The sequence below is a fragment of the Schistocerca gregaria genome, chromosome 3 (assembly GCF_023897955.1).
Source record: "Schistocerca gregaria isolate iqSchGreg1 chromosome 3, iqSchGreg1.2, whole genome shotgun sequence".
NCBI classification, from domain to species: domain Eukaryota; kingdom Metazoa; phylum Arthropoda; class Insecta; order Orthoptera; family Acrididae; genus Schistocerca; species Schistocerca gregaria.
The window spans coordinates 332,484,525-332,496,493 of NC_064922.1; the positions used below are offsets into that span (position 1 = coordinate 332,484,525).

An 11,969-nucleotide genomic window follows, 5' to 3' on the forward strand; every position below is an offset into this window, starting at 1 on the left:
CATGTTTGTGTGGCCATGTCCTTCATGGAGCAAGGGGTAACAACAACAGAACTATAGGTACCAGACGAGAAAACACAGGGTTTGCAACTAGTCAGTAACTTGCGAGCAACTGGATAAGGCACCTTTTTCTTTACCTGGATCTCTTGAACAGCCCGCTCATCAAGATACACGGGACACACTCTAGAGGAGGTGGCATGGCCACCATTTTAGTTGCTACAGCATGGAGAAGGAGGTGAACTATCACCATCATGCGCAACCCTACCAAAGGTGACACACTTGGCTGGGTGTCGACAAGATGTTCTAGTGTGATTAAAATGATGACACTGCTAGTAGCACATCGGGTTCCGAAGGTATGGCCAGATGCTGATAATTTCATAGCCTGCTTGAGCTTGGATGTCAGTACCACTCAATCGAAGGTGAGAAAGAGAGTGTGGGTAAGAACTAAGGAGAAATCTACCTTTCTCATTACATGGTGAATGGCAATGTCACCCCGATTGGCGAGGTCAGACTGTATTTCGGCCCTGGTTAGACCATCAAGCAGCCTGGTGGAAATTATACCACAAGAAGAATTAAAAGTTCTGTGGGCCTCGACACAGAGTAACCGTAGTGAAGTGAGGCAGCAAGCAGTAGTTGTGCTTGAGAATCAGAAGTGGTCTCCAAAAGCAAAGTGTCATTCCATAAACGAGTACAGGATTTCACAGGGCCAGCATTTGCATCTACACCTTTCTGAATAATGAACGGCTTTACCATGGCAAAGGACTGACCATCTTCACCATGTGAGACCACGAGGAACCGTGGAGCAGTGGGAAGGGTCTTTGAATCATTAGCCTCGTTGCATTTACGTTTTGTAGAAGTTGAGTGGGACGATGATCAACTCATCGCGAGGAGATCCCCCATCGTCTCCGATGGTGCGCTCCTTCACAAGGGGGCGCCCCTGCTTTCGGTGGTTGTTCACACCTCCCAAACACCTGACGGAGGGACCAATCAGCCATCTGGGAAGGTTACAACTCAGGCAATCACCCCTCCTTGGGCCTGGCCTGTACCAAGGAGTACCTGCAAACCCTACCTGTCGACCTGGGGCTGGGAATTACGCATTACATGGTCAACAGTTATGTGTCAGATGCTTGGGCCAGCTGTCAGGAGCACACAGAGAGAAAGAAGAAAAAAAGAGGATCCTCAAATACTGAAGCGGAGGAATGGGAGGAGAAGGGAAACAAAGAAAGGAAAAGGGAGCAAGAAACAAAGGTGAAACTTTTCGCACGCCACCGACAGAATGCAGAACATTCCCAAGAACCCAGACATGTTCCCTAAGGGAGGGGAAAAAGAATAGCAAGAGGATAGACATGCAGCATGGAAGGTAATAAATGCTGCAAAGGCTGGAGCTCCATGGTAGCCAACTATGAACCCACTGAAGAGTGGTGAGCCTCCTGCGAGAATAGATACTCACGTTGATACGAACGTGCCTAGATGTATAGATACTCACGTTCGTACTTATACAGAAGAATTTTATGTTATGTATGGGGTATGCATGGCTGTTAAACATGTTAACATGTTATATTTTTTATTTGTTGGACACAGACACACACACACACACACACACACACACACACACACACACACACACGTACTTTGCAATACGAAAACTAGCAAAAAAACAATGCATTTTGGAAAGAGCTTCTATTTGCAGCAAAAACTGTAGACTGTATATTTTCATATTACGAAAGTACAAATATGAATCCCACCAAATAAAGCACGGAGCTTCCACAACACTGAAATTGAAGTTGAGACAGGCTTTTGTCAGCCAGTTATAGCACGTCTCATGATCTCGCCAGACTATGACAGCAGATATTCAGAACATAGGACATGTGATGCAATCAGCCATCACTGTTAAGTAGCATGAAAACAGAAATAGGAAAAGTTAATTGTTTAAATTAATAAGTACACAGTATAGCTATAACAAAAGCTAAGTTTTCACATATAATCAAAAATTTTTTGCTGTTTTTTCCAAGAGTGTGATTAGGTAGGATTGTAAAAGCACAGCCAAAATTGCATCAGCTGAACGTTCCTGACAAGCTCTATTATAAATTTCACTGCTATGAACCAAACATTTCGTGGGTTACCGAGCTGAACACAGGTTCTGCCAAGCACTCCCACTTTTCCATAGAAAACCCAATTATGTGTGAAATTGCTCAAGAACTCACCTCACACTTCTTTTAAGATAGTTATACTTTTTGCCATCGTTCTTACATAATTTGTAATCTACAAAAGAACTAAAATCAATATGAAAAACTAAGCTTGAAGCTTGATATACTAAACACTAAAGTGCTAGTAAAATTTTAAACAGTGGCATAAATCGCTAGTCTTCTGGGTCTGACAGTTTTCTGAGTGGTTGATCGTCACTGTGTTAAGTTTTGAATGAGAGTCAAACACTCCGCATTTTAAGACATTCATTTTTGAAAGTAACACTTCTTGAACCACAATTCGCAATATTTCACTGTGGCCTATTAGAAATGTAAACAAAAGCAGTTTGTTGATAAGAAGTACTGCATAATCTTCATCCTAAAACCTTTGACACATTTTGTTGTTGACCAATGCTTGTGTGAAAACTGTGTTTTGTTGATGTAATGGCGCATTTTCTTTGCAACTGGTGTTTTATTTTAGTGTTATTCTCTTGTTTACATTTTGTTACTACAGTATTAGTCTGAAGTAGTGGGCTAAAGCAAATGTCTTTGTTATCATATATGTTCTTACCAGTCAAAATTACAGAAATTTAGCTGAAAATTAAAACTATGAAAAATTCCCAGGATTCTAAAATATTCCCGGGTTTTTCCCAGGGTGTACACACCCTGTTATATTATTTTTACAGTTTTATGCCAATCACCACACAGTTTCTGTGCAATAAATGGGCAAGTGCTCACACTTGACTAGGATGAGAAAAATTAATCTGGCATGATCTTGCTGAATACATCATCTAAATGTCTACTTTGTATATTCTAGGGAAATCTGATAATGCTCGGCCAAGAGAGTTTGGCAGAATTTCTTACACGCATCTGTCCACCATACTGCATATTACACACTCTTGCAGATCTTGATCTCTTACTCTGGTGCAGCAATCATGAGTCTTCTATTATATATGAACAGTTAAGGAAGCTGTCAAAATATTGCTAAAATGAAAACAAATCTAACTGAAAACTACAAATCCAAAGACAAAAGTCTTGTTTCACCTACTTAACGATGTTATCTTTATTTTACTTCATAATGTTTAGGTTCATTGGCATTAGCCCAGCATATTTTGAAATTTTCTTCTATTTTTGGAGAAATTATTTTGCAGTTAGCTTCGGCCCTGGATTTTTTCCTGCCATGTTTTGTGTGTAAATTTTGTTGATGTTCATTATAACTATTACTTTTTCCACTATTTTGTTCAATTATCTTTCAAAGGAAATTTTCAAAATAAACATGTTTATTTAATGTCTAGTTTTGTGTTTTTATATCATTAAGTTTGTTGATTTAGCTGGTGATTTGTATAATTCTCTTCTTCATTGTGTGTGTGTATGTGCGAGAGAGTGAATATGTATTGCAATAAATTATGTTACATGGTACCTGACCAGAATAAATAATCACAAACTAAATTTAAAGACATATCCACAAGCAATATATTACCTTTATTTCATTCTGTTGTGGTTTGAAGTTCCATCTCATGCTTGCTCCCAAGTCTGCATTGAATTTCACTTTAACAATTCTGTCAGACTTCTTCTCCATATTTTCAATTTTCCCTGTATCATCATGTTTACTGACAGTTCCACCATAGCTGTATGCCTGAAATAAAATGGAAACTTGTACTTCTCAAATTTATGTATTCATTCGGCAGTTTTTCAGTGGATGCTGAATCAGACAGCTATACACTAATAGTCTGTACAAGAAAAAATTTGTAATCCAAACGATGTGCTGAAATAAAATTTAAACAAGTAACACAGTCAGTCGCTGGAAACACTGAATCTGTAACTGTGCATGCATCATTTGTATAATGATTTTAGAATATGATTACATTTATTGATTTTTGTTGTCCTTTAGAAGATATACCATCACAGAAGGATATCAGAATATTAGCTCTTGCTTGCACTGTAAGACTACAGTATGGATGACTTGATGCTATTACAAGGAAATCCCGCACAACTAAAAATTGATATTCTAGTAAAATCAAGCTTCTCTGTGCAGCTATAATAATGTACTTTCAGCTAGTCTCCCTCAGTATGTTTCTCACATATCATGAGCTCCAATGAACTTTCTAAGAAATAAAACTGCAGAAGAACATCTATGTTTGAGTAGCTGAATATGAAACCACAGTACAATACACTAATACAAATCAAAATTACATACTGCCTGTCAATATCATGAATCACTTCAAAAGAAAAGAAAATTTAGTTACAACAATTAAGTTTTCATAACAACGAGTTTCAATAATGTAGCAGATTGGTATATGCAACACCTGTGTCAACAGCAGCAAAGGAAGAACACAAAAAGGCACAAGCTGTTCTACAGCAATACTTTATCAAGAAAGGAAGATTAGGGTTTAAAATTCTGTTGATGACAAGGTCTTTAAAGATGGACATAAGATGTAGGGCAAGGACAGGGATGAAATCAACTGTGTCATTTAAAATAAAAAATTCTAATATTAGCCTTATTCAGTTTGCGGAAAACACTGAAAATCTAGATCATAATTTTAACCCTCACCCTTACATATAAGAGTCCAGTGAGCTAACCACTAACATAATATAGCTTAGTAACACCTTCAGAGATAAAATAATTTGTTGACAACCACATACTTGATGTCTAGATTGTTCGAGGGAACTTTTATTGTCATGTTCATGAATAATATGAGAAATATAGGTGATAATAAAAATTACCTCAGGTCTCGAGGAAAGCCTAAGCATTTATACCACCAGCTTGAAATACGCTAGAGTTCTGGGTTTCATGTCTTGTTTGTCACAAAATCTAATTTTCAACACAATATTCTCTACATCGTATGTTCAGCATTTCAAAATGGATTTCAAATATGTCATTAATTCCATTCATTTTATTTGGAGTTGTGTAATAAGGCTGTGCACCAAAGCCCACTCCGAGGAGAAATGTACTGGAAAGTTGTGCAGTAAAATTAATGAGAACACCAAATACTGATTCCACATGGCATACTGTGATTAAAACTACTTTGTGACTGATAGAATGCAGAGGCAGTTAGCAATGTTGCCAGTGTGCAGCAAGCCACACTTCACAAGGCACTGCATGTAGTTAACAAAGCAGGCAGCACATCTAGCATGTGGTGCTCGAGAAAGAACTTCAATTGGATGGTGACTGCCCCCCCCCCCCCCCCCCGTCACACAGATAGCTAAAATGTAATCACAAAGTAATTTGAATCAGAGTATAGTAAGGAAGTGGATGAGAGGCAACGGTGAAGAACTGGATTTGGAGTGCTCAGCAAGCTGATGTGTACGATGAAATTATTAAAAGTGCATAACTATGTTTCATTCCGACAGGGTAGTAATTCTGTAAATATTAGCAGTTCCACTTCACTGTAATGTATTCACTATTTGCATATTTTGCCAATCTCATTACAAATGATTAGCGCAGAGAGTATTATATTCATATGTTTTATGTTTTTTATTTTAGATTTTCTGACTTGGTCCATACCCACGAGAACTGTCACATTTTTGGACCTATGGAACGAAAACTGAATTTAATCTAACCATTAGCCAAAACATACATGGAATAATTTGATTATAATAAATTAAAATATGTACATTAACAGTATAAAACTATGGACACTGGCTTATAAACTGAAATTGAAACAAACATATTCTGATGGTATTAATGTTGCAAGGATATGTTAAAAAAGATAATGGGCAAGTAAACCAGTTATTGAACTTTTGTCAAAATATAATATACAATATAATGTCCATTAATCTGCATGGCATAAGCACTGCACATGATGCGTTTTCTTACAGGAGAAGGACCTGATGTGTGTCAGCAAGACAGTATACTATCTGGTAGAGGGTTAAAATTACTTCCTCCTGCCTTAGTGCAGGATGAAAGATTGCCGTGGCTGGATTCATTAACTGCAGTTTGTTCTCCCTAAATTTCAGTCAGTCTTCTTCCTGTTGGCACATGATGCTGTGCCTCACTAGATATGTGACAACATGTAGTTCTGCAGGATTTCCCCTTTAAATATACTGGCAGCTAACAGAATGACACCACCTTCCCTCCTCCTTTGTAAGTGGAGGAGGTCATCTTAGGTGGCCTAGATATGTTTACCTGGTGCATACAGGTGTTGGTGGTGGTTTTGTTGTTATTGAGGGCTTTAGTCCAAAGACTGGTTTGATGAATATCTCCAGGCTAGTTTGTCCTTTGTAAACGTTTTTCATTTTTCATAATTATTGCAACTTACATCCATTTGATTCTCTTACTATAGTCACGTCTTTGTCTCCTTTTACAATTTTAACCCAGCACATACTCCTAAATTACCAAATTAATTATTCCTTGATCCCTCAGGACGTATACAATCAAGTGATCAATTTCTTTTTAGTCAGGTTGTACCTTACATTCCTTTTCTCCCAATTCAGTCCTGTAGCTCCTTGTCATTCACTATCTGATCTACATATTTAATCTTCAGTATTTTTCTGCAAAACCACATCCAAAAAACTTCCACTTTCTTCTAGTCTGAATGTTCATCACTCATATTTAACTTCTTTACAGGTACAAACCAACAAAATCATTTACTACTTTTAGTGCCTGATTTCGTAATCTAATTTCCTATGAAGTTGATAACATTCCATTACCTTGTTTTACATTATTTGATATTCATCTTACAATTGCTTAAATGTACTATCATTCTCTCAAACGATCTTCCAAGTCCTCTCTGATGGAACAACAATGTTATCCCCAAATCTAAAATTCATTTTCTGCTCCTTGAAATTTAATTCCCTTTCCAAATTTCTTCTTGGTTTCATTTACTACTTGCTCAAGGTACAGACTGAAAAACAGCAGGTAGAAGCTACTACACTGCCTCCCTTTCATATATTAAGACTCTTATAACTTCAGTTGGGTTTCTAGTCAAGTTGTAGATAACCTTTCACTTGCTGCATCTTGTCTTCATTTCCATCAGAATTTCAAAGAATTTATCCCAGCCAACACTGACAAACGCTTCTTCTAAATCTAAAATGCTATAAATATGGGCTTACCTTTATCCAGTCTATTTTCTGAGGTACGTTATAGGGTAAAGTATAGGTCAACGTGTTCCTCCATGTCTCCAGAACCCAAACTGACCTCTCCTGAGGTCAGCTTCTACATCTTTCTATTTTCCTATGAATAATCATGGCAGTGTCATGAAATCATGACTTTTTTTTAAATGAATCACACAATGGAAAATCCAGGGTGGAATGTAACAATATTATGAGTTGCTACTCACCATATTGCGGAGATGCTCAGTCGCAGATAGGCACAACAAAAGGACTTTCACAATTATAGCTTTCGGCCGTTAAGGTCTCTGTCAACAAAAGACACACATGCGCGCGCACGCACACACATACCCACAACTGCCATCTCAGACAAATGAACCCGCAGTGTGGTTCCAGTTGCCTGAGACTGCAGTAGTGTGTGCGAGTTGCATTTGCACACGTGCAGCAGGTAGAAGCTACAACACTGCTTCACACCCTTCTCAATTACTGCCTTTGTGTGTGTGTGGGGGGGGGGGGGGGGGGTGGTTGTTGTTGTTGAAAGGCCTTAATGGCCGAAAGCTGTAATTGTGAGAGACTTCTTATTGTGCCTATCTGCGACCCTGAGTCTCCACTTCATTAAAGGAACTGTTTGATATTGTCACAATTGTCAGAACATGCCTTCTTTGAAACTGGTATTGTAACACTCATTAATGGTATTCCACCTGTCTCATATCATGCATACAAGGTACAATAGCTTTGTCTTGGTATGTTCTTCCAAGAATCTCAATAATTCAGAGGGAATCTTGCTTTGATTTAGGTCTTTCAGTGCTCTGGCAAATCCTTTCGAAGTACCTTACCTCCCATCTCACCTTCTTCTGCTTCCTTATTTCTTTTCATAATATTGTTTCCAAGTTCCGGCATCTAGGTAGTAAGTATAGACGAGACATTTTAAGGCACAATAGCACTTCTACCACTGCAGTGCCTCAAAATCACACACAATTCTACACCATCAAGTGAGCAAATCTTGATGCACCTTCACAGAATACCACAGTATAACAATGCTTAGACTGACCGGTTTAAATTTAGTTTTGGTGCTAAGCTAAAATACTACAACATGGACTTAAAAACATAGTCTGGAGTGCAGTTCTTTCTACGTTTCCGTATGGACAAGTTGGGAAAGGATTTAACCCTCAGCTAGGAATGTAATGTGTCTGCAACAGGACCTCAAATGCTTCCAGTTCTCTGTGTCAATTGATGGAGTTTCACTACACTGTAGAGCAAGCATAGATATGTAGAATGCCAGTGACTGCAAGAGTGAGAATATGCTGTACACATTGCAAACTATTGGTACCTCCAACTGTACAGCAACTGGTAGTTTACTGGCCTCCAGTGCCTGGGTGTTGGGTCAATGCAATTTGCTTCAGTGACTAATTGCCCATAATAAACAGTATCAGCAATTTTCAAATATGTTGGTCTAGCTGTACCATAAACTCGGCATCAATTATCAAGCCTCACCCACATAAAGATTATGTAGAACTGGAGTATTTGTTCTCAAACGAATATCCATGAGTGACATAATTTGGGTGGAGTGACCACCTAAGATTAAGAACAAAAATGAAGCTCACAAATCTAATCAAATTTTAAAGAGTGGTTTCACCTACATGTATACCCTGCAAGCAGCTGTCAATTCCATGACAGAGGGTGTTCTGTGAAGTATTATTAAGTACAAAATTAAACAGCAATGCCTACAATTTACGAACAAACTTCCCTTGTGTCAGTTTAAAACCTGTTATATCTCTCCAAACCTAGAATCATCATGTTATTATTTGTAACTGATAAATAGACTGGAGAAATGGCACATCATACCAAAATTGTGCACAAACTATTAGCTCTCTTCTGCTGACTGTGATGTGGACGATATATGATTAATTGTTACTATGAACATAGCTACACCTGAGACTTGAAAAACATTACCATTTCTTTGTTTGTTTGTTATCTCTGTCCGACTACCAATGTCATGGTGCCCAACAAACTGTCTGAAAAGGAATGATGTTATGAAGATAACACATACAGAAAAAGTTCTCAGCTATCATAATGAAGTCCTACAGTGAATGTGCCACAAAGAAACCTTTCAACTTGGATTTAAATACTTAGGGTTTGTCATTCCATTCCTTCAGTTCCAGTGGCAACCATCAGAAAATGAAACCTGTTGAATAGTACACATCACTTAAACACGTGTTATCCAAGTGTGTATAGTTTATCTAACTGTTGTTCACAGAAGGAATGTTGTAATGTCTACTGAATGAGTCAAGATTGTTAACAACAAATTCTATGGTGGAATATATAAAAGGGAAGGCAGAGTTAGCATTCCAAGACCCCCTGAGCAATGGCTTACACAATGTTCACAAACTGACTCGAAAGATACGACCATCCGTTTTTGGGCTAAGAATATTCTTGACATGTGCAGAGTTGCCCCAATCATGTAACCTTTTTTGTACTAATAGAAGGCTGACAGTGTACAGTGATTTAGCTAAATTTTGTTTTCATGTAGTGGTTCTGGTAAATGCTATGTATTGGACCCTCTTTACATTTTTCCAATATGGTGCGGATGTAAATATTAGGCTTTGCTACCAGTTAATTTGTTGCCACCACCAGACTTTCTGCTTTTCAATTCCCTGGCTTCACCAACTCTCAACCAAATTGTCAGCTTTTGCCCTAAGCTAGACCTTGGGCTGTGTACAGATCAGCCTGTCACCATAAGCAAGATTTCAGGGGTGGAGTGGGACATCCTACAATGTAACTTTAGCCACAGTTTTGTGTTGGATCACACAGAACTAATAGCAGCTGGAAGTAGGGCTGGCACACTTCTAACTGTAAATTGGAAACAATGGAAGCAAAATATTGCATCCAATAACATATGGGGTTATGTTTGTCACTATCAATGAGCTACTCAAGGAAATAAAAGAGCGACAAACATCTCCACTGTTACACTTTTTTTCCATGAGAAAGGAAACTTACCATACAACTAGGGAAATTACTGTGCTTTTAAGATATATACAGATTAAATTGTATTGTATTGTCTGTGTACTGTGGTACAATTTGCTTATAACGCATCAATATGACTCTTGCACAGGCTTAAGGCGTGTGTTACACGCAGTACGATTCATTGGCACTTGCGGAAGATGTGTTTCTCGTATGCTAACTGATGGCACATTTTTCCTTTTATTCTGACCTTTATATGTTATGTTTTCATGTTCTCTCTTGTGCTATATGTATACTCTCTCCGCGTGACATTTTAATAGTCATGGTAAATAGTCATGGTAACAGTCATAGTAAGCACCATTTCAATTATTTCTATAAATGTGAAATGTAAAACAGCACAATTACCTGACAAAACATTCTATACAATGGCACAGCAGCGTAGCTAAATCCGACGGTCAAAACACCTGCAGCAGTTAAATAGTACAAAGTTGACTTCAACTTTTGCTCCCTTCCTCGATGCGCTGTTTGGGAGTCACTGTTCTTACGTTTCTGAGTTCTATAAGAAGATGAATGAAACTTTTGCTTGATGAATTGCGTTTGCCATGTTGACAAAACAGAAGTTCGTTTGAGACAATGTCTGGCGCATGTGAACATTGTCCTTCAGGTAAAATGCACAGTTCCAAGTTTACATCTCCCTAAACACTTTCCGAAATATCTGAAAAAGAAATACATTACTGAGCACAAAAAGGAAGACCTAACTTCAGCACTCAACATAACTAAAAACTGTCGCTAACTAATCCGTCATTATTCAGGACGTAACATCGTCGATTAATTGCATAAGCGGCTGTGATTGCATAAGCGGCTCTGTCCCGTACCGTAACAGACGACATTTAAATCCCGGCTATCACAACAAAAACAAATTCAACAATCGAATTATCATTAATCGAAACAGGTAACAATCGGACTTATAAATCGATTATCGTAATGGAACCTGACTGCGGTGTAGGTCGATTCCAGCCACAAAGCAAGCTGTAATGACCAGTATACAGACCAGCACCTGTCTGCGCAGAAGTCTCTGTATGCAATATATCGCCCCAAATCTCGTGCGTTATTGCGACATACTTTCACTCTACTACTACTAGAAAAGAAGTTTCATAGGTAAATAGCTACCTCCTAGCAAAGAATATTTCATTTCAGAAAACTTAGCAAGTAAAGCCAAGTTCACACACGCATATAATGAGGTGCCACAGCGTCCTGCCTAATATAGTGGCATCGCGGGCTACCGCTCACACAGGATGCCACAATTTCTACCTAGTTGCACGGCTTTCAACGTGGTGTCAGATGTTATAGTGCAGGTTGTGGCCCTAGAGCTGTGACACGAGTTAAATACAAGGAAGACGAAACCCAAATGTTGGATCTGAAAATAGATTTCACATTGGGATAAATCGGGAGGAAAAACACACTTATAAAAGAAATAACACGCATAGACGAAAATGCTGTTTGCAATGGCAAACTAACCAACAGCTGGCATGTAAATATCGGCCGAGACACCAGTCTTCCCAGATTTTAAGATCTTATTATATTCATTGTTATAGGCGTTTGGAATAACTAATTTTTAGTTTAACAACTGCCGTATCACACTCTGGAACTATTTCCTGCGCATAATACACAATTTATACAATGTGCGGTCTCACAAATTACGAAGTTCATACGGCTCTCTTTTTGTGGTTAACTATATTAAGTTTCGTTATTCGTTCAAAGATCTTTTAAGACGCAAAA

General features: G+C 38.3%; 1 protein-coding gene across 2 annotated transcripts in view; it reads right to left on the reverse strand.

Moving 5' to 3' along the window:
- Positions 1-11,169, reverse strand: part of LOC126354263 (cytochrome c oxidase assembly protein ctaG) — a 31,816-nt gene extending 20,647 nt beyond the window's left edge. Inside the window, exons 1-3 of one of the 2 annotated variants that reach the window (XM_050003787.1) lie at positions 11,066-11,169; positions 10,596-10,905; positions 3,661-3,816 (exon numbers count right to left, since the gene is read on the reverse strand). In XM_050003787.1, the coding sequence (XP_049859744.1) occupies positions 3,661-3,816; positions 10,596-10,844 (405 nt within the window). In that variant the 5' untranslated portion in view covers positions 10,845-10,905; positions 11,066-11,169. Of the gene's footprint in view, positions 1-3,660; positions 3,817-10,595 lie in introns of both variants that reach the window. The other variant, XM_050003788.1, reaches the window with a different exon arrangement.
- Positions 11,170-11,969: the final 800 nt, after the last annotated feature.